General features: G+C 52.4%; 8 protein-coding genes across 8 annotated transcripts; 3 read left to right on the top strand and 5 right to left on the bottom strand.

Annotated features, from left to right (window-relative positions):
• Positions 1-555: 555 nt before the first annotated feature.
• Positions 556-5,079, bottom strand: J4E78_002588 (uncharacterized protein; the record flags this gene model as incomplete). Its single annotated transcript, XM_049363234.1, has 5 exons — positions 556-944; positions 1,500-1,526; positions 1,572-4,755; positions 4,813-4,985; positions 5,073-5,079. The coding sequence occupies 5 exons, from the start codon at positions 5,077-5,079 to the stop codon at positions 556-558; spliced, it is 3,780 nt and encodes a 1,259-aa protein (XP_049225826.1).
• Positions 5,080-6,009: 930 nt separating this feature from the next.
• Positions 6,010-7,533, bottom strand: J4E78_002587 (uncharacterized protein; the record flags this gene model as incomplete). The annotated part of the gene is made up of 3 exons (XM_049363233.1): positions 6,010-6,527; positions 6,587-7,210; positions 7,335-7,533. 3 exons carry the CDS (start codon positions 7,531-7,533, stop codon positions 6,010-6,012), a joined length of 1,341 nt encoding a protein of 446 aa, XP_049225825.1.
• Positions 7,534-8,115: 582 nt separating this feature from the next.
• J4E78_002586 (uncharacterized protein) lies at positions 8,116-9,885 on the bottom strand (the record flags this gene model as incomplete). The annotated part of the gene is made up of 6 exons (XM_049363232.1): positions 8,116-8,422; positions 8,469-8,535; positions 8,602-9,188; positions 9,240-9,293; positions 9,349-9,646; positions 9,696-9,885. 6 exons carry the CDS (start codon positions 9,883-9,885, stop codon positions 8,116-8,118), a joined length of 1,503 nt encoding a protein of 500 aa, XP_049225824.1.
• Positions 9,886-11,670: 1,785 nt separating this feature from the next.
• On the top strand, positions 11,671-13,713 carry J4E78_002585 (uncharacterized protein; the record flags this gene model as incomplete). The annotated part of the gene is made up of 1 exon (XM_049363231.1): positions 11,671-13,713. One exon carries the CDS (start codon positions 11,671-11,673, stop codon positions 13,711-13,713), a length of 2,043 nt encoding a protein of 680 aa, XP_049225823.1.
• A 268-nt stretch (positions 13,714-13,981) lies between these two features.
• On the bottom strand, positions 13,982-14,622 carry J4E78_002584 (uncharacterized protein; the record flags this gene model as incomplete). The annotated part of the gene is made up of 2 exons (XM_049363230.1): positions 13,982-14,545; positions 14,596-14,622. The coding sequence occupies 2 exons, from the start codon at positions 14,620-14,622 to the stop codon at positions 13,982-13,984; spliced, it is 591 nt and encodes a 196-aa protein (XP_049225822.1).
• A 450-nt stretch (positions 14,623-15,072) lies between these two features.
• CCT7 (T-complex protein 1 subunit eta) lies at positions 15,073-16,898 on the top strand (the record flags this gene model as incomplete). The annotated part of the gene is made up of 4 exons (XM_049363229.1): positions 15,073-15,118; positions 15,166-15,332; positions 15,385-16,741; positions 16,789-16,898. 4 exons carry the CDS (start codon positions 15,073-15,075, stop codon positions 16,896-16,898), a joined length of 1,680 nt encoding a protein of 559 aa, XP_049225821.1.
• Positions 16,899-17,121: 223 nt separating this feature from the next.
• On the bottom strand, positions 17,122-18,762 carry J4E78_002582 (uncharacterized protein; the record flags this gene model as incomplete). Its single annotated transcript, XM_049363228.1, has 1 exon — positions 17,122-18,762. The coding sequence occupies one exon, from the start codon at positions 18,760-18,762 to the stop codon at positions 17,122-17,124; it is 1,641 nt and encodes a 546-aa protein (XP_049225820.1).
• A 553-nt stretch (positions 18,763-19,315) lies between these two features.
• J4E78_002581 (uncharacterized protein) lies at positions 19,316-20,712 on the top strand (the record flags this gene model as incomplete). Its single annotated transcript, XM_049363227.1, has 2 exons — positions 19,316-19,430; positions 19,550-20,712. 2 exons carry the CDS (start codon positions 19,316-19,318, stop codon positions 20,710-20,712), a joined length of 1,278 nt encoding a protein of 425 aa, XP_049225819.1.
• Between the last annotated feature and the right edge of the window lie 233 nt (positions 20,713-20,945).

Below are 20,945 nucleotides of genomic sequence, written 5' to 3'. Positions count from 1 at the left end.
ATGCTCTTCAGCACGACATTAAAGAAATGGACGTCCAATCTTAAACCCTCAAAGCCCTCTACACAGCCAAACCGACCATCAAAACAAACTCAATCGGACGAGAATCTCATTTCGATGCAACTACCAAAACCGCGATATAATTCCTCGACCCATTCGAACTCCGAAGCTGCGCTTCATCGACCGACGAGTCAGATTGTGTGTCATTCGCCGTTGGATAAAAGGAATCAGACGGGGAAGAAGGGGAGGAGGAGCAAAGCTGAACAGAGTGAGAGAGGGGGTGATGGTAATGGACTGAGGCATAAGACTTCTACACGGGTTTTGTTTTCGTCGACGCAGTTTGATAAGGTGGACGTAAAGAAGCCTGCTTGATGAGAGGTAGCAGTTATGATACATGGGTTTGGACAGCAGGACGGGATGGAACAGCGGGATCCAAAGGGAGAAGCAACATGGAATATGATGCGCAGAGGACAAGCAGAAGCGAATCAGGAACGACAATTTTCTACTACGAAATTATTCTAATTTTTGGCCTCGTTGGATGGACGGTACTCTTCACCATTACTGCCTCCCCGAAACGTGCAAAGATCTGTTCAGTGCTTCGGCAATTTGATCTTCATCAAACCCTCCTGTACTAGTCCTCCTCGGTCCCGAAAATGCTTCTTGCTGACTGAGCTCTATCGCTTTTGCAAGGTCGTCATCGTCATCGCTCCGTGCAACCTGCTCACCATAGTCCTCTCTCCATTCGCCCGGTGAAACTGTTCGTGGTATAGCATTGTCGTTGGCGCCTGGTGTGAGAAGTGGTTCAGCATCGAGCTCGTATAAATTTACGTCCTCGACAAAAGTTGGCGGAAGGTTTCGATGCTGATCTTGATGCAGGAAGTCTTGCATGGGTCTAGGTGGGCCGCGGTTTGCTTCGCTGCGACGCTGAATCCAGTCGGGTACGTCACCTGGCATCTCAGGATATTCAGCGTGTTCATTGCGGCTTGCATAAGAGATGTTGCTGTCGCTTGCTGGTCGATCCATCATGACACTGACACGCGCGCCATGCCGTTTTTCCCGAAGAGACTGTCTCTTGTTGAAGATTTTCGGACGTTCAGGCTTTGGCGAAGCTCCATGGGAGGCTGTAATCATTATTTATATGTGCGATGACACGAAGGATATTAAGCCAGATGGTTACTCACTGGTTCTCTTGAGGGGTTCGCCATCTGCGAGAAGTCGGGGAAATCCGCTGATCGGAAAACCAGACTGCCCGTATCGCGTGGTGCGGTGGTCAGTCAGATGCAGATCAATCGACACGGCTGCACTCTCCGAAGCAACTGGTATGACGATCGAGTCCAGTCTAAACAAACCTCTCTCTGTCATGTCACGAATGGTATGCCTTGTGACTGGTATAGATTGAGCCCCTTCGACGTGCATGGCTTCTTGTATACGAAAGAACGGCTGGAAGTGAGGCAATTGGTGCTTGCGTATGTAGTCACCCAAGTCCCGAAGATTATTGGAACCTGCAGCGAATCTGCATTGGATGTTGCCTTTCAATCATTAGTCAGTCATTTTGATAGATAGAACAAACTCACCCTGCACAATGATATGGTCGTCGGTGGGCCTGGAAGGGCAAGATCTCTCGAAGTAAAATGAACTAGCTACGAGTCGTTGCGCAACGTTCTTGATCTTTTTCTGCGCGCCAGGTTTGCGAAGACCGGTCTTGATCTCCTCCAGTAGATTATCGATCTGCGACTTGTCGTCCATCTTGGGTATCCGACTCATGGTCTTTGGGTTGAAACGAATGTATCGCTCGGCTGCAGCGTACTGGGCCATCCCTACCACGTCTTTACGGAACTCTTTCCATGTGGCTTCCGCATCCAAAGCACTTTCAACCCGTTGTTTGAAGATAGTAAGCCACGATTCGACTTCGGGAAATGCTCTCAGTACAGGCATAGATCGTCTCAAGCGTGGCGTATCCTTCACCTGGCTGAATATCTTCCGAATCTGGAATCGCCTGCTATCGTAACGTGAGGCATTCAGAGAATTGTCGGAATCTGCGCCGTGTTGACCAGTTCCTATGGACAAAAGAAGATCAGGAGGTCGCTGATCGGCATCAGGCCAAAGAAGCTTGCTTTCATAATTGGCGATGCGAACTGGGTTGTTGTGAAAGACAGCACCGTCCACATAACCCTCCATTGTACGTGCGTTTCTGAAAGGCTTGAAGTATGTCGGAGCTGCAGAGGTTGCTCGTGCAGCTTCTCTGATCAAGACATCATTCTTTGGATCATCGGGTCGGACCAACTGGTAGCCAATTTGCTCGTCCTCTGCGCGATTGTAGTTTGTAAATATGACTGCTTGTTCCGCAGTCTCCGTTGCAGAGGTAACAGCGACTTTGCACGCGCTAGCAACTGGAGTGTCACGTTGCCCACCAAACATGGCCTCATCCTTGAAACACTCCTTGAAAGCTTCTTCTAGAGGTTTTGTATGGTATTTGTTAGTTCCCAGGCTTACCCCTCCAAAGAACTTGGGTGTAAACGCCTTCTCCACCATTCTGAGAAAGAGTTGACTGCATTGGTCTACAGACCAATTTTTGACACCAAGACCGAGCGCCAAGATACCCCCGGTACTGGTGCCAACGATGAGGTCAAAGAATTCTTGGACTTTGATATGATCACCTAGCTCCTGTTGTATTTGGCGAAGGACTTCCAGGATGACTATCCCTCGTATACCACCTCCGTCAAGAGACAGAATCCGTAGGCCTGCCAGTGGAGGCTTGAAGTAGATCTCTACTGGTGTAGGAAAGACAGCTTGGTGATCGTGCAGCGGACATGTGGCGATAGTGAAAGATCCTGAGAGTTCCCGATGTGGGCTGCCGTAACCTTTGACACACGCTGTGCAAAGCACGTGTCCGCAAGGCAAGGGATGCTCGGCTAGTTCCCTTAAACAACAGAAACAGGTAGTGTGGCTGACGAAGTTCTTTGCGCCCCCCATGTGGTTATAGAAGCCGGTAACGTTGGCCAAGTGGAGTTTGTTGACCGCATCCTCCTCAGTTGTTGGAGACTTCGTCATTTGCAAATCAAGCTTTGACTTGTTTTCGATCAGGTAATGCTTTAGGTATTCGAACCAGTCTTCATAGAACTTGTCAAATGTGAAGTCTGACTCATAGGGGCCAGATCCAATGACGCTGCCTCTTTGGTTTTGGTGTCCTTTCACATGTCGCTCCTTTACATTGACACATCGTTCACCTCTTCTGTTGATGAAAGAACACGGCCAGAAGATAGCGCAAAAGTCGTCAAGAGCGCCATCACAGTGCGTCATGTATTGTGTTTCCAAAATCTGCTCTGCAGATCCTTTGAGATCCTGTCGAACGCAGTCCAAAAGTATACAAGAGGTCACCATGTGGCTCAGTTCCTTGAAGATCTTCCTGGGGTCGTCGAATTGAGCTTTCATTGCAACGGCCAACTTCAAGACATGACCTCCAAAGTCTTGAGGTATCGGGTTGATCTTGAAGGAAATGTCCATGAAGTCGAATGGTGAATGAAGGTCCTGCGAGAAATGGTCGAATGCACATTGTAGATAGACATTGAGGTTGTCGGAATTGGAAAGCATGCGCGACCGTCGTTTGGCGTTGAATGACTCCAGGCATCGGTGTGTGACGACTTGGTGAAGCTTCGTTACCTGTTGATCAATCATCATATATCGGCCTTCGCCAGGGATCCGTACAACTGTGATCGAAGAGTAGTAACACTCAAGGAGATCCTTCATAGTTCGAATACGTCTGCCTCTTCCAACCCAATAATCTCGCCGCTCACGATATGCTGGATCGCGACTGATAGCTCCGGCGACGTTGGACATAAGAAACTCTGTCGCGTACTCAGGATCCCACTCCTCCTGATCCACTTTTGTGTCGGTTGCGTTGAGTGCAATGACAGCGTGCGGGAGTGTAGGCTGGTTCACTGACTTCTCAAAGGAAGAGTCCGCCCATTTGATAAGCAATCCCAACACTGTAGATTCAAAGGTTTTTGCATTGCGCAGAACGAACACGATGACATCGGAGAATGTGTACAGAAGGCGAGGGTAGAGTTCCGTAACAGCGTATTGTCGTTTTGATTTATCAGGAGAGTTCGCCCATTTGATGTCTCTCTGGGTGCTATGCAAGCTTTTGGTGACTTTGCGGCGTTTTCGGTGCTCGCCCAATGCGACATCCTCCCTCCCTTTCTCTTTCTGTGGTGCTGTCGCACTACTTCGATATTGCGCAGCCATCGGGGTATTTTCGCCACCCTCCAGACCTTCGCAATCGGCGTAGAGTAACGGGTACTCGGTATTGTATGTGCTTGGATCGCTGTACAAGTGTACGTCACCGGAAGTGGGTACGTTGCTGTTTGCTGATGTTCCTGCGACAGGTGACGGGAGACTCCAGTTCCTTGGCTGGCTCATACGTTCTTGTTGATCGATGAGCATCTTGATAAGTGTACTCTTGCCTGCTCCGGTCTGACCAATGAAAGATACAAGTTGCGGGAAACGGTACTTGTATTCGCCAGAGTTACTATCCGCCATGATGGCAGAGTAACGACCATAGTCCTGGAAGGCAGGCGAGTTTTGACTATTGCGCACCATTCCAAACCACGTTGTATCCTCGTCTTCTATGTGTAATATCTGCTGCTCTCTATGCTCTCGAGGAGGAGTCAAAATGTCTCGCAGCCTCTTGACAACAGTTGGGTTCGCCTTCTCATGCGGAAGACCATCAGGCCCAGTGCGTCCCGCTTTGTGGGGGCCCTGTTTCCCCCAGCAGTCGTCGCAAAAGTTCATGTCGCAATATGAACAATCCCATACAGGAGATTTTTCAACCTCGCAACTCTCGCACAGCCGTAGCGGAGATTCATCGACGGTGACCTCAGATCGATCGCGTGAGAGCGCATGCGATGGATCCAAGGTAGGCTTTGGTCCATCCCGAAAGACACCGGTAGAGAACGATCCTCGAGGCCGACCGGTGCTCTTGGAAGATTCTGACCTGGATGTTTTGACTACAGGAATCTCTGGCGTATATGATGGCGGCCGTGAAATCATCGGATCGGCTGCTCTTCGGTAGGGACTCGACATATCGTCTGGACAGCCTCGCAAACCTCGTAGTTCAATGGCAAATGGTCGAAACGGGCGCGCGATGTTCCTCAGTAGGAAGAAAGGTGCGGAACTCCTCTCACCTAGTTGGTTTACGCGAGGCTAGATTCCAGCCTGATCTGTGGATGCATGTATCAGCATACGGATATTGGACGGCTTAGCGTAAGCAGGTCTGAGCCGCAAACCCCACGAATAGTGACCAATGTTGGGAGGACTAGAGCCATCTCCCATAAGCCATGAGAAGCCATCGCTGTTTTTAGACTCTTTGAGCAAAGAGTCACCCATCAGTGACTGCAGCTGATCAATATAAGCGCTCAGCTCATGCAGCCACCAAAGAACTCTAGATTTCGGATAGACGCGAGGCTGAAGTCTCTTCGCCGCCTATAGGCGCCTGGCTGAATATCAGAGAATCTGTTGACAGTACAAAGTAGCATCATTTTAGAGGTTCCATGCCTACTAGTCAATAGCAGCTAGAAGTGATCGGAACGAAGGTTGGGTGATCCGAAATACCTCGCGGGAACGAACGGGACGAGAGGTCGGGGACGGAAGACGGGCATGGCTAGTGCCCGATCCGGCAGCTGAAGCGGCAGAGAAATACCCACTGATGAAGCGAAATTTATCAGGCTGTCCATGTCCGGCGAATTGGGTATGCGGCAGATGGATGATGTGGGAGGGGGCGGACTCTGACCCAAAAGCAGGCTGAAAAAGGTGGGATTATGCGAAGCCGGGGTATAGGGTGCCTCAGCTGATGCGAAAGAGAACCTGGACAGGATTGATGCTTTGGTAGTGGAATATTGAAGGTGGATTTCTACGTGATTGAACATGTACTATGGGTCGTCATTGCACGCGCTTTGGAAGTGACATCATACGCGCCAGTTCGCGCCATTCCGCGTCGCGGTGGTCCAAGCTCCATCACAGCCATCCCACCCTCCTTCCGATGATGCTCACACCCCCAAGCGCAGCGCTAACCCCCGTCCACACCACCAAACTGCCATATTGCGTCCCATACAATCCATGCTCACCAAGAGTTCCCGTCTTAATCAATGCCTCGCTGATAGGCCCACTGACAATATTCCCAATACCTCTACCCATACACAAGAACGAGAAGACCATGGAGCTCTCCATCTGTCCCGTACTTGTTTGCACTGCTCTCATGATGCCAGGCCAAGTATTCGCGAAGCTGCCTGCGAAAAGTCCGTATGTGAAGCAGAAGATCAGCAACGGCGGTAGAGACGTGCTGAAGCCCCAGATTAGGAAAGTGGAGATCATGGCACCGATGGTGGAAATGAGGATGGCGGTGGTGACGTGTGTGCGATCGATGATGCTTCCCATACTAACGGATCCGATGACAGCGGCGACATTGAGGAGAATGAGAGGAACGGCGGAGACTGTGCTGCTGAATCCCAGTGCTTTGGTGTATGTAGGCAGGTCTTCATGTTGGAGCACAAAGTCAGCGTACTTCGCGAGTGAAGTTCGTATAGACACTTACAGATGGATGGTACAAAGAATCCCAAGCCCTGCAAGATGTTGCCAGACTGCAGAACCCAAAAGGTCTTGTTTGTGAGGAAAGTGAAAGTAATTCCACACCTAGTAGTTGCCGAGACAGGCAGCCGTGGTTTGATAAAGATTGTGACGGGTAGAAGAACTGCGAAGAGTAGGCCTGCCCATATGCGTAGCGTGTTGCGGAAGCCATAGCGATTGAGAAGGAACTGCAGCAACAGCGGAATGACGACGCCGCCAAGTGCTGTACCTGCCCACATGATACCAAATGCGAGACCTTTGCGTCTTACAAACCATTCATCCAAGAGTATGATACAAGGACAGTACACTATTGCGCCGCCAACACCATAAAAGATCCCTTGAGTGACGATGAGTTGCGGTACGGTCGTGCACAGAGAGCTCAGCCCAAGCGAAAGGCACATGGTGAATACACCAGCGACCATGGCCTTCCTTCTGTACTGCGGCCAGCGGGTGAACAAACCAAAGGTCAATGGTGCGATCATGTACAGAATACCCATCGCTGAGGTGCCGATAGCTGGGATACCAGACGAACCAGCGAATTCCGGGGATGAACTATAGTACTCTTGGAAGATGCCATACGACCATGGAAAACCTGTTGGTTACATTAGCAAAAGTTTCAAGTTAGGTGTTAATATGGAAGGATTGCTTTGGAAGAGATGCAGTTATGATAATACTACAAGGGCAAAGGCGTAGTCAATGAAACACTTCACACTCACCCCATACCATCATCTCCACCATAAAGCCAGCCGCAACAAACAACCACGCATCTTTCCCGCCATCAGTCGGCGGTAGCAAAGACTCGTTCTCGTTCACGGGCTGCTCGTTCCATCGTTGGCTTGATTCAAGCTCAAATTCCGATTGGTTGTCGGGCGTGGTGCCGGTGCTTGTAAGGGCCGATTGAGTTCTAGTCTCCATGATGAGTGTTGAACGTAGATATCGTCAGAATGCTGCTCTAGAAAACATCCACAGAGGGCTTCAATTATATAGCAATCCATTCTGCGCTGATGCTGTATGATATCAACGACAAATGCATAGCAATTTGTTGACCGCAGGGTCCTCCGACCCAGATCGTGCCCAACATGCCAATAAAGATGTGCTGTTCAGCTCTAACACAGGAAGAGAAAAGCGATCCCTTCTCGAAAGCGGGGCATGGCAGACTGGTAGAGATGTCATAATTTGGAAAGAGTGCATGGCGCTGATTTCAAAGCGCTTTCGGAGTGGGCGACGCAGCGCACATGGAACTCCGAGGGGCGCCGGAGTTCGGCATAGAGTGCTCCAGTAGCTCATCGGTATCGCAACGGAATCGGAGGCGACATCGCACAGCTGAACACGCGCATTTGATGGGGAAAAAATTGATGAGAAATCTGTTCACCGTTTTCGCGCCTGATGTCTAATGATGCAGATCGCATCGGTTGAGCGCTAACTGTCCTTTGGTCGTAGCTCCCGCCGCATCCATGTAGGCGAGAACGGCACCTTCCCATGTCCGGACGTAATGTCCTACGCTTTCTCAGGCTCATCCAACAAGTAGCCATCCCTCCTACCTAGCACATCCTCGACGGTCTCGTCTGTGAATTTCAAGTCCTCCTCAAGCGGCACCGTGTCTTTGATCTTCAACAGCATCACTGGCAGCGCGACGATCAAGCTTCCAGCCAACAACACCCAACTGGATAGGAATATGTCCATGTAAGGCCTCTTGTAACCGTCTAGGCGGAACACGATAGCTGCGCCAGCTGATTGAATGCCCTTGTAAAAGCCAGCAAAGTTGGCGAGCTTTCGACTGTTGTTCGAGATTGCGCCCATGAACCTGAGGGCTGTTAGCAGAGAGCATGCCAATGGAAAGACAGTCTTACCAGTACACGCATGTCTGCCATGCCGCATCGTAGAAGCCGTAGCTGATGTACAACACCATTGGGCCGCCTGCATGGGTAAAGACAAAAAGTCAGTATATGTCTCACATGCATTTCGCACATGATTTTCACGTACCATACCCGCCGTCTGTCCAATCGAAGTGGTGGCTATCATCGTCGCGACGATACCGCCGTTGGAATACGTACCCTCCTCCCCAAACGGCGAAGGTCAACAATAGCATGACTACCCAGGCAATCTTCGCTCTGGTAGTCCTCCTGACGTTCGGGAAATCCAGTGCAAATCCAAACACACCAGCTCCGAGTATCTGCGCCAACCAATAAAGCGCATTGTTGAGTGCGCGCGTCCGCACATTGAAACGTGCGTAGTTGACGTCGTTAAACTGGTACGTGTAGAACCAATTCGAAGCGAAGAACATCGGAAAGAGGAGTATGATATACGGATCTGTACGCAGAGTCTCCCAAAGACCCAAGATCTCGGACTGCCAAGTTGGATGTTTCATCATGATAATTCGGCTCCCGTCGCGGCGTATGACGTGTTTGGCATCGATGAGTGTCCAAGAAAGGCAGGCGCCGAGGAATGTGAGGACCATAAAGCCGATGTATGTCTGGTCAGTGACAGCTGCTGGCCCGTCTGCGTTTTGTGTATCAAAGTTCAGCCCAAGCTGGACCAGGCTACCAATAACAGCACCCATGTTGAAGATGCTATCATGAGAAATTAGCCTATCTCGGTACGGTACGTACAGCGACACTTACATCCAGAACAAAGAGATATACCGTCCCTTCTGCTTCTCTGGCGGATAACTCATCCTGCAGAGGTACGAAGTCAGTATATGTCTCACATAACCTTCATAAGTCAGCTTACATTATGGCACCTTGCGCCGACCATAGTATGCCAGCGCAACAACCTAATAAGAACCCAGAGAAGACGACGTAGCCCAAGTTTTGAGGTTTGTTGAAGCAAAGCAATGCACTGACGTAAACGCAATACCCCAGACCGCCGAAGGAAAGCGCAACTCGAATACCGAGGACATTGGTGATGGTGCCAGCGAAGAAACCGACAATTGCGAAGGTAGCATAAAGTGTAGTATTCGCAGCGTTGCTGGCATGTGCATCGTCGTCGAGACCTGCGGCTCCGATACCATTGACGGCGTTGAACATGCCTGCGTAGAGTTAGTAAACTGTGCGTTACTACGATCTTGTGCTGCTTACCGGGACACAAGAAGCAGACGAATGAGACTAATATCAATTGCGATTCTGGCGATGCATAGCATGGAAGCTTGATGGGTCCGATTCTCAAGCTGCGGTATTTCCATCCTTTCGGTCTTTCGAATTCTCCATGGTCGCCGTTACTGACAGGCGCTCTTGCGCTTGCCCACCCAGAGTCGTCAGTTTTCGCCATTGGTGCTCGTATAACTGACGGGGCGTCTCGTGGGACTTGAGCCTTGTATTCAGGCAATCAATCGGTGAGCTGCAAGTGCGGATGCTGTAGATGGAAAAACGGGATGATGTTGATTCTACCGTGCGAATCTGAAACGACGAGACAAAGGAAGGATTCAGAATGCGGGTCAGGCTGGTCTGTTCGTCTTAGTAGCTGTTGCTGGATCGCTCACGTACGATGGGGCCAGTTGAGTCCGATCTGCGGACGTGCATGCAGTCGTGCTTTTCGATAGATGGACTGATTGGCGCAGTGCATGATTGTGGCAGTGCAGTCTCGCTATCTTTGTCTCACCAGCTGTGTTACCACACCCTTCTTTATGCAGAGTGCCCAATTCTGGGGGCGGAAGCTATCCATGCTTGGTATCGTCAGAATGCTGAAGTCCTACTTAATCGCAGGATGCTGTCCTCTGGTCGATATATTTCTGTTTGGTGCACTAAGATCGATTACACGAGCAAGGCTCGATCGGAAGCTCACTTTGCGCAGCTCAGCCCGTCGCGTAAGACTGCTATGTGCGGCGCGCCTATGTAAGCCCGCGGCGTACCCCAACGCCAAATTGTGAACGCACCCTGCGTCCACAGAGATAGCCCCGCCCACTGCGGAGATAGAGCCAAGACATGCGAAGTACCACTGCGAGTCGCAACACGTATCAGCCCAGTAAGCTGGAAGGTCCATGTGCTCGGAATGAGGTGCGGAGGTCAAAATGGACGCATTGGGATATGTTTCGGCCCCATCATCTTGCTCGTACGTCTACGCCTCTTTCCATCACATTCGCAAAGCCCTTCGTGAGAGATATGTGACAGGCGTATCATGGCGCGCATCGACCAATAGGGATACTTGTGTTCGGCCCTTGGTCGAAGTGCACAAGCAAGGGCATTGCGAAACCAGTAACCCCGCCGGCCCCAATGGTATAGACTTTCAATATTTCTTCCATGTGTCTATTGGACGGCAAAGTTCCAGATTGGCGTCGCTGTGTACTCCAGCGTTGAGTAGTTCTCCCGGTCAGGCTCACCGCATGATCCACTGCTTCATGGCGTAAGCCACGACCTGTGTAGCTATCGGTACTTTTCACGTCACACTGCATAGCATAGCGTCTGCGCAGCCAGCAATTTGATTTCTCCTGGGCCTCACACCCATCGCAATGCAAATATCGACCATCTGCGATGGAGAGAGTTGCAACCACACCGGCGGATGCATCTTCCGCGGTTTCGGTTCTGAACAAAACGGCTTGGGCGTTGTTTGTATCTCTTTCCGAACTCAACCTGGACGCGAAACATTGCGATGCATCCCTTGACAATCTTGTGGGGGAGGTGAAGTCGCTTGGGAATGAGTGTTACCAGATTCACCTCAAACTGGCAGAAGTCGCAAGCAAGACCAAGACAGGTTCCCCTCCACCCTACGATGGAGATGGCAGAATGTGGAGTTGCCTGGCAACTCAGGTCGAGGATGCAAGTCAGACTATAGATAGCCTGAACTCATTCGTCAGCGCTGTCAGGATGGAAGAGGCCGAAGAGGCCAGCGTTGTGTTCCAGCCGCAACGCCTTGTCCAGCTGCACAACAATAAGGAGCAGATTGAAGAAATGGGAGCCGCTGTACACAGACACAGCGACAATCTGAGAACTACGTTACTTCTGATTCAGGCGTAGGTCCTTCCTTGCACCAAAATTGTTTTCAGCCGCTGAATCGTTTCCCAGGGTCCTCTCCTATATTGCGCCTATACAAGCCGAACGACGTCCTGCAGCTGACGTCATGAAGCTTCAACAAATGGTTAAGAAGCTACAACGATCATCCCAGGTCGGTCCGCCATGGCGGTACTCTCATACGGAGGCTACGTTGATGCAATATGCGCAAGAGGTTATCGTGAAAGGAATGTATACTCCGGAAGCCAACCCACGGGAAGACATTGTAGCTCAGGCTTCACCCAAGGTCTCTAGCGATAGCGATCGTCTGCCATGGATGAAGGCTATCCAAGCAATACGAGAAGATCGAAAGGAGTCGGTGCCAACAAAGAGCCCTAGGAGAGCTCTCAGTGTCTTGCGAGGTGCGGCTCCGCTTCAAGGTGTACAAGAGCGTGAGACATCCGACTCGGACGATGATCTGGATACCGACTTCGCGAAAGCGGCCTTGAGCACAGGCTCGCAAGCCTTCGATTCCGGAAGTTGGGACGAGGCGGACTCTCTACTCCAAGAAGCACTCAGAATATTGCAAGGGCTGTCAACGCGCCAACGCGCATTCTGTGACGTGTTCAGCCTCTTCTACAGGCTTGCAGTCTGCGCCTACCACGTCCAGGAACCTGTAGATGCGGCAAAAGCTCTGATCGGATTTGTCAACCAGCCAGCAGACTCTGATCAGCAACGTGAATGCATTCACAACGCGACGCACTTGCTGTCTCAGTTATATGTCCGAATGAGGCAACTCGACCGTGCACGAGCCGAATGCGAGAAGGCCTTACAAGCAAGACGACGATTACTGGGAAAACGGCATGCTTCGTCTTTGGAGTCCTTGGCTCTTATGGCTCACATTTACGTCTTGCTCAATAACCGTGCGCTTGCGAAATCCTGCCTTGCCATGATACCGGAGGCAAACCGAGAAGCCTCATTGAAGGCAGTCGAAGAATCGCTGCAAACGAGTGTAGAGCACCTTGAGTTTTCTTCGCTTCTCTCGCGTGCGAGACCCTCCGAGACCGATGCGATAGGAGAGCGACCTCGCAGCAGACTCTCCGAAACAAGCTTGGAAGCCTCGCCAGAACCTACTGGGAGCGACTCAGCATCTGTGTCCATGGTACTGGCTGCTCGGCCTTGGAAAGCGCCTCGAAGTGTTATATCCGAGAACATGACTCTGGTGGATTCCAGCCCTCCGATGGGAAGATCGCAACCTTTTGCATCAAACAGAGTGGAATGGAGGCCGTCAGAGGATGGAAGTCGGACACAGGGCTACTCTCCTAGCCCGAGAAAAGCAGAACCAGTGGTTCCGAGCTCGGATGAACCCAGGCATATGGCGACATCCGAGGGAAAGCCCTTATCTCGCAAAGAGATCCTTGGTAAAGTCGGATGCCAACCAAGGGATCGGACCGAAGAGGCTGTTTGCGATGGAGATCATGGAGCGTTGACAGCTATCCTTAACAAGAGGAAGGGGTTCTGGCGCTCGAGTGTGCGTAAACGGGGCCGTCCAGAGCGAGTCACCGCGCTACACTTCGCCGCGCTGCTGGGAGAAGTGGTTATGGCGAGGACCCTGATCCAAGCGGGGTTCAGCGTCAACGAAGTTCCTTTTGGCTACTCAACAACTCTAACGCCGCTCAACTTCGCTGTAGGCGCTCGACAAGTGGCCATGGTCGACTTGCTCACTGCCAATGGAGCGGTGCCAGCCGAGCCGGACACCTGGTCGACCTTGGCCGGACAGCTTATGAGTCGCTCATGGCTGATCAAGACCACGTCGGACGCCGACAAGCACCTCGTTCCAAGCCGAATCATCGCAGTCATGGATGTCTTGCTCAATCGCGGATGGGATATCAATGCACCGATGACGACATCCGGGGGAACCGTGCTGCACCAAGCTGTTTCTTTCTGGACAGGCGCCTACAAATGGGATCTGGATCTTCGAGCCACAGTAACATCCTTCTTATGCGAGAGAGGAGCAAATCCGTTTCAAGCGAATGCAGAGGGCAAGAGCCCTTATGACATTGCCTCTGATTCGGAACATCAAGATCTCCTGGCGATCATTGAAGAGCATTCCAGGTCGAAAAGGCTCACTGGCACGGCAGCCATGCCGGCTGAGCTGTCCAGTCATCAATAACGAGGCCATCTAAGCTTGAGATTTGGACCCGGGTGACTGATCTCCAGCGTGATCAGTAATTGGGGTCACAGGAAGTCTAGAGTGGTCAGCATCATCGAATAGTTTTGATCGTGCCATACGTTGGAGACAAAAAGGCTGCCATACAATGATCGAATGTCTCATGTATGCCTTATACGCAAGGTCACATCCTCGTAGATTCGCCTATGTACCTAGATGCGATGATTGGACAGGTGGAGAACTGAAATTGAAGGAAAGGCTAGCCGTCCTCCTAGAAGAAGACAACGGGATCTGCCTGTAGTTGGCTGAGTCCAGGAAGAGAGTCATGCATGACGGTACAGAAGACATCGTGCGACGCCGGCGGATCATCCTGCTTATCCGTCAAAGGCGTAAGCCGCACATTGCGGACTTGGTTCTTCGCTTCAGGACTGAGATGGCGTATGAAGTCGAGAACAGGTAGATAATTAAATGCATAGAAATGGAACTGGTTCTCTGAGTAGATGATTTGTAGGCATTCGTGATAGATCAGGCGGTTCGTTCGCAGAATGTCCAGAGTCAAATGTCTATCTGGATGCGGGCGGCAGTTCTTGTTCCATTTTCTGTTGATGGATCGAGAGTCGCAGTCGGTGTACAGAATGAAGCGTTTGTTTGACGATGGTAAGACGTACCGGAAGATCTCTCTCCGGATCTCAGATGGAATGCGCAGTAATGGTGGATATGTATCCAAAGGCGATATGGTCTCGGCTAGCGATATTTGCTTCTCTACACTCTCCTTAGAACGACGGTCCAGACGACGTAGGCGGATATCCTCCGTTGGCTTGGGTGTGGGCGCCATCTATACACACGTCAGTGCCACTAAAGACCACAAGTACGGGATGACCTGACCTTCTTGGCAGATGTCTTGGCCGGCATGCTCGTAGAATGGGCGCTTACGGGAGAGAGTCTGTGGATGCGATCGGGGCTAATGGCAAGTCCTGCGATAGGTTCACCCTATGAGACGAAGCGGTCACGAAGTCACATGTGCCGTGTCAAAGTCACTACGCAGCACGGGATTGATCGTATGGATGCTGCGACGACGGGGAATGCAGGCTGGAGGTTTGGGGGTTATGCGATGGCGTACTGTGGCACAACGCATGGAAGGTTGAGAGAAGGTCGGAAGAAGGTTGTCAACAAGGGCACGGACGGCCTTGGCAACGAGACGGACGTGCCCTGGAAATGGAAAATTCACGGGAACGCGTTCCCCGCAGACAAGTTGGAAACATACGGCTGCGCATACCCCTCACATTACACCGCCAGCTTTGTTCGAGTTCCAAAGCTTCCACGACCTGAACCCAAGTTTTTGTGTTCGCACCATCAGCCAGCATGTCGTTCGGCGGTCAAACACCGACCATTGTGGTGTTGCGGGAGGGTAGGTGCCTCGACACTTTTTGATACACACGTAGCTTACAGCCTCAGGTACCGATCAGTCACAGGGTCGCGGGCAGGTAATATCAAACATCAACGCCTGCCTCGCTGTGCAGGCCACGATCAAGGGCACCCTAGGTCCGTATGGCGGTGATCTGCTCATGGTGGACGAGAATGGCAGGCAGACAATCACCAACGACGGCGCCACCGTCATGAAGGTAGATTATGCCACAAAATCTTATCATATACACTAATACTGACTGCATGCAGCTTCTCGACATCGTCCACCCCGCCGCCCGCGTCCTCACCGATATCGCACGATCGCAAGATGCCGAAGTGGGCGACGGTACCACGTCCGTTGTCGTCATCGCCGGAGAGATACTGAAGGAGATCAAGGACTTTGTCGAGCAGGGAGTCAGCAGCCAGACCATCATGAAGGGTCTGCGGAGAGCGTCGCATCTTGCTGTCAACAAGATCATGGAGATTGCTGTGGACACCGCCGAGGGCAACCAGCGGGATACCCTCCAGAAGCTCGCCGCGACCGCCATGAGCAGTAAGCTCATTCACAGGAACGCCGACTTCTTCACAAAGATGGTCGTGGACGCCGTACTTTCGCTCGACCAGGACGAGTTGAACGAGAAGCTCATCGGAGTAAAGAAGATCACTGGTGGTGCTCTCCAGGACTCACTGTTCGTGAACGGTGTCGCATTCAAGAAGACCTTCTCATACGCCGGTTTCGAGCAGCAACCGAAGACCTTCAAGCAGCCCAAGATCGTCTGCCTGAACGTCGAACTCGAGCTCAAGAGTGAGAAGGACAACGCTGAGGTACGGGTGGAGCAGGTCTCGGAATACCAGGCGATCGTCGACGCAGAGTGGCAGATCATCTACAACAAGATGGAAGCGCTATACAAGACGGGTGCCAAGGTTGTTCTGAGCAAGCTCCCCATCGGCGATTTGGCGACACAGTACTTTGCAGACCGAGACATCTTCTGTGCCGGACGAGTTGCCGCAGACGACCTCGACCGTGTCTGCCGGGCAACGGGCGCGAGCCTCCAGTCTACTTGCTCCGACATCCAGAGTAAGCATCTCGGAACCTGCGAATCCTTCGACGAGCGACAGATCGGTGGCGAGCGTTTCAACTTCTTCCAGGGCTGCCCAGAGGCCAAGACTTGCACATTGGTGCTCCGTGGTGGCGCAGAGCAGTTCATCGCCGAGGTCGAGCGAAGCTTACACGACGCGATCATGATCGTCAAGCGTGCGATCAAGAACAGGAACATTGTTGCCGGAGGTGGCGCCGTCGAGATGGAGATCTCATCATACCTACACAACTACGCCGACAGTAACATCCCGCACAAGCAGCAACCCATCATCAAGGCGTTCGCGAAGGCACTCGAGGTCATTCCTAGGCAACTGTGCGACAACGCCGGTGTCGACGCGACGGACATCCTCAACCGCCTTCGCGTAGAGCACAAGAAGGGCAACATCTGGGCCGGTGTCGACTTCACAACTGAGAGCATAGCAAACAACATGGAGAAGTTCGTGTGGGAGCCTAGTCTGGTCAAGGTCAACGCTCTGCAGGCGGCGACAGAGGCGGCCTGCCTCATCTTGAGCGTTGACGAGACAATCAGTATGTGAAACCATGTCGTGTAATCAGCAAGTGCTAACAATAAGCAGAGAACCAGGAGTCACAGCAACCACAGGCACCCAACAGGCCGCTACCACCAGGCGCCGCCCAAAGGGCACTCGGCGGAAGGGGACGTGGCCGCGGCATGCCCAGACGGTAAAGACACAGAGACAAGAGAAGGGGTGTATACCACAACACGGACACGCTAATGCTACGCCACGTCGTAGAGACAGCTGTCTATGAATAATGCGAAAAGGAAGAATTGAACAACATCACGTTCACACGTCTGTGCACGTTCATGGACTTCTAACAACTATTTGCCCATTCAGCGACCGTTATTGGCAGTCCTTCATTGCTAACGTTCAACTCTGCATCTTTGACGCCTACTCCTTGATCCCCCTCTCATCCCAACTCATTCCATAACTCTTAACCCTACTAAAGTAAAACGCACGATCGTTCTTCAGCCCAAACTCGGCCCAATCATCCGTCAACCGATTATAGCTCCAGTACCCTTGCCAAACCAGTTTGTTATTCTTAGCCCCTCTGCCCGCATTACCAAAATTAAGCGCCATCTTGTACATGTACTTTGGCGTCGCTCCCGGTTTCTCAATATGGACCGTGCCCTCTTGTTCTCCACTACCCGGTTCAGGTCCACTCATACGCCAGCGGCCCAGCACGGCGTCTTTCATCGGCGCGCTGGGTAGGTTGTGATGGTTCTTACGGATGTGTTCGGTGTAGAGATATGGCACTACGTCTGCGGGCTCAGTCGTGGTAAGTAGCGAGATACACGTGCCATCGCGGAGGAAGCGTAGGTATCGGAAGTAGGTTACGATGTGGATGGGTGAGTTCCAGGAGGAGGTTGTGGGCTCGGCTTGGCCTGGGCGCGTGTAGTTTACTGTGCTGATGTAGCAGCCGTTGAAGCGGATGCGCGGGCGTTGACGGAAGAGCACGCGGTAGGTGGGGTAGGGAGTTGGCACGAGAAGTTGGGTCAGAAGTGCTGGAGAGAGTGGTTCAGACTCAGGTTCTTGTTCTTCGCTGTCGGAGAGGTCGAGGTTGGCGGTGCCTAGGGTTATTCCGCCAGTTTGGTCTTCCTCAAGTGGTTTCCCGCCTACTTCGCATGACCAGCTGTAGTGCATGGATGCGAAGCCATATTCGGGCCCGATAGCTAGTCGTTTCCAGACGCGGTCTTCGGTGGTTACGAGGTAGGCGAGGCGTTTGCATACTTGGGCTAGACGGGCAAATGATGCTATGTCTTGTACGGCGAGTTGCTCCAGTATCTCAACGATAATTTCCTCCGGGATTTTAGAGATAGGACTTGGTGGCGCGGGACTGAATTCCGTTGGCGGTAGTTCACCGAGAATGGAGGTGCTGGCGTATTCGCTGATGAGGTTTTGATACGAGGGCGAGAGGCCATGTAGGGAGTGGTGGGCGGTATTAGGCACTGTCGCGGAGGCATTGGATGGGTTAGGATCCCGGGGTTTCGGAGCAGCTGATGAAGCCGCTGCACTTGCCGCTTGTGCAGCCTTGAGTTTCTTGAAGTATGAGGGCGGAAAGTACTTTGCCTTGTAGGTCTCTTGGACTCCTGAGTCGAGCTTAAACGCCTTTCTGTATAGATCGACGCTATCACCCAGACTACCTTGACTCTCTTTCTCTACGGCTTTCTCATAGTGTTCTAATGCCGATGTTGGTTCTGCCTCCTCAGCAATAGCGGCAGCGGTCCGGGCACTGGTCTCATCAAGTCTCCGGCCATGTTGCTTCTCGCCCAGATTGTGGTACGTGTATGAGTTGACTTCGTCACCACCTTCTAGGCTCAAACTTCGAGCACGAGTGTGATGTTGAGCATCCTGCGCGTTGCTTTTGCTTGGATGAGGTTTGCCGGTGGATGAGGAAGTAGCGGTGGGCTTCGCGGATGCCGACGATGCAGGCGCCTTACCCTTGGCCCGGGCAGTGACTTCCTCTCTCCATTTCTGGCGGAAAGACTCAAGCTCGGCCTCGGTGTTGGTGGGAACGTCCTTCTGGTCCATGGTAACAAACTTGGCCAAGATCGGTAGTACTTGTCGGTTAGATGCGGTATGTCCGAAGTCGCAGGTGTCGATGGCAATAGGGCGTGCAGGGTACAATGCAGAGGCTAGCAGCAGGCTTTTAGTAAGAATACATGATACAACGGAGTGTGACTCAGGACAATGTTCCGTTCACAGCGATTAGGCGTGCATGAAGGGGCCTGTGAAGCCACGGCGAGGCGATGAAGGGCGCCACTCGATGCATGATCTAGCCCCGACCCATGCGCCATCTGATAAGCCAGCGCCCTTTCCTCTGACTTTCGGCCGGCGGTCCAATCACTCGGCGGGGGCGCAACGTGGGCGGCGCGGGAATGACGCGCCAAAAGTGCGTAGTTCCTTCCGATAATTAAGTCCTTGCGTCAAAGCTTCCCGTCGCCTTCGTCACCACTTGTGCCTGCCTATCACCCCAGAAAACAATGCCCAGTACGCCCTTTTTGCCCATCCAGCCCTCTGCCACCACCACCCTCACCGCCGAGAGGTAACACGCCGTTCCGCTGCCATCCCGACCACCGGCACCATGGCCACGGCCACCCAGCGAGCCGAGGAAGCGGACCCGAGCGGTGTGGGCGATGTGTCGCTCGGACAAAAGATGCTGTCGGCTGTGTCTGGCAGTGTCCTCACGTCGTTACTCGGTATGCCATATCTGTACATTTCTTCAACACATGTCTTTTCGACTGCGTTGTTCTTATCCCGTCTGAACTCTGCACATCTGGGTACTCGCATCATGGAAGTCGATACTAACGCCCACCAGTCACACCCCTCGACGTCGTCCGCGTACGATTACAATCACAAGAAACTGTCCCGAGCACAGCGCCACGGCCACGCGGGTACAATGGCGCCACACTCACTCAATTCCGCGATCTGCCTCCGAACCTCGGCATATCGTCGTGCTGTAGAGAAGTCTTCTGGATGAACAACAAGGCACCCTTCTGTGTGGCGGGGCCTACCATGGCACCCATCAACCCTGCCGATTTGAGTTGTGCGGTAGAGGAGGTCGAACGGAAAACAATAAACAGCACATGGGATGGCCTACGCAAGATTGCACAGAACGAGGGACCGCGAACACTCTGGAGAGGACTGTCACCAACCCTGGTCATGGCTGTACCTGCAAACGTCATCTACTTCGCCGGATACGATTGGCTGCGGACAGCGCAAGCTTCGCCCCTACGACAAACCGTATCCGATGCGTACATACCATTAGTGGCAGGAGCGACTGCGCGGATACTTGCTGCGATAGCGGTAGGCCCGATCGAGATATTCCGAACGCGAATGCAGGCAGCGAACTCCACTGCCACCGCCGCCGGCCACTTTCGAGACACAATGGACGGACTGAAAGACATGGTCGGCAACCAAGGAGTCTTCAGTCTATGGCGGGGCCTCACATTGACCCTCTGGCGCGACGTACCCTTCTCGGCCTTCTACTGGTGGGGTTATGAAGCCACAAGAAATGTTCTGACCGACCAACGAGGACGGAGAGAGGCAAGAAACGATGGTTTCGAGTTCCGGATGGGCCGTGGTGAGGAGAGGGTACGACGAAGAAGCAGATCTCGAAGTCAGGAAAACCACAGAGACACACTAGTCGATAGCTTCATCGCTGGTGCTACGTCAGGAGCAGTCGCGGCCTTTGTCACCACCCCATTCGACGTCGGAAAGACAAGACAACAAGTCGCGCGGCACATGGGCGAGACCGCTAAAGACATTGCGAACTCGACACGGCCAGAAGACCAATCCATGCCACGATTCCTGATGCACATCTACCGCGAGCAAGGCATGCCAGGTTTGTTCAAGGGTTGGGCTGCCCGATGTCTCAAGATCGCACCGGCATGCGCCATCATGATCAGTTGTTACGAGTTTAGCAAGAAGATGGCCCTGGATATGAATGAACGACGAGAACGAGAGCGACAGGACGCATGATCTGCCACACTTCACACCACCGACCCCGGTGCATTCTACACTTCGCACCGAGCATTCACGTTTTTGGCTTCACATGTTTTATGATTATTGCATAGCGGCGCATTAGGAGCATGATGGTAAAACCCACCCACACTTGCATTGACGGCGTTTGATGCAGACATTGGGCGGTCGTTCTTTTTTTGAGCCGTTAAAATGGTCCACAGCGATACCAGCGAGTACGTTTTGCGCATAAT

The sequence above is a fragment of the Alternaria triticimaculans genome (assembly GCF_023758025.1).
Source record: "Alternaria triticimaculans strain BMP 0046 chromosome Unknown scaffold_2, whole genome shotgun sequence".
Taxonomy (NCBI): domain Eukaryota; kingdom Fungi; phylum Ascomycota; class Dothideomycetes; order Pleosporales; family Pleosporaceae; genus Alternaria; species Alternaria triticimaculans.
This window is presented reverse-complemented; position numbering and strand designations above follow the sequence as displayed.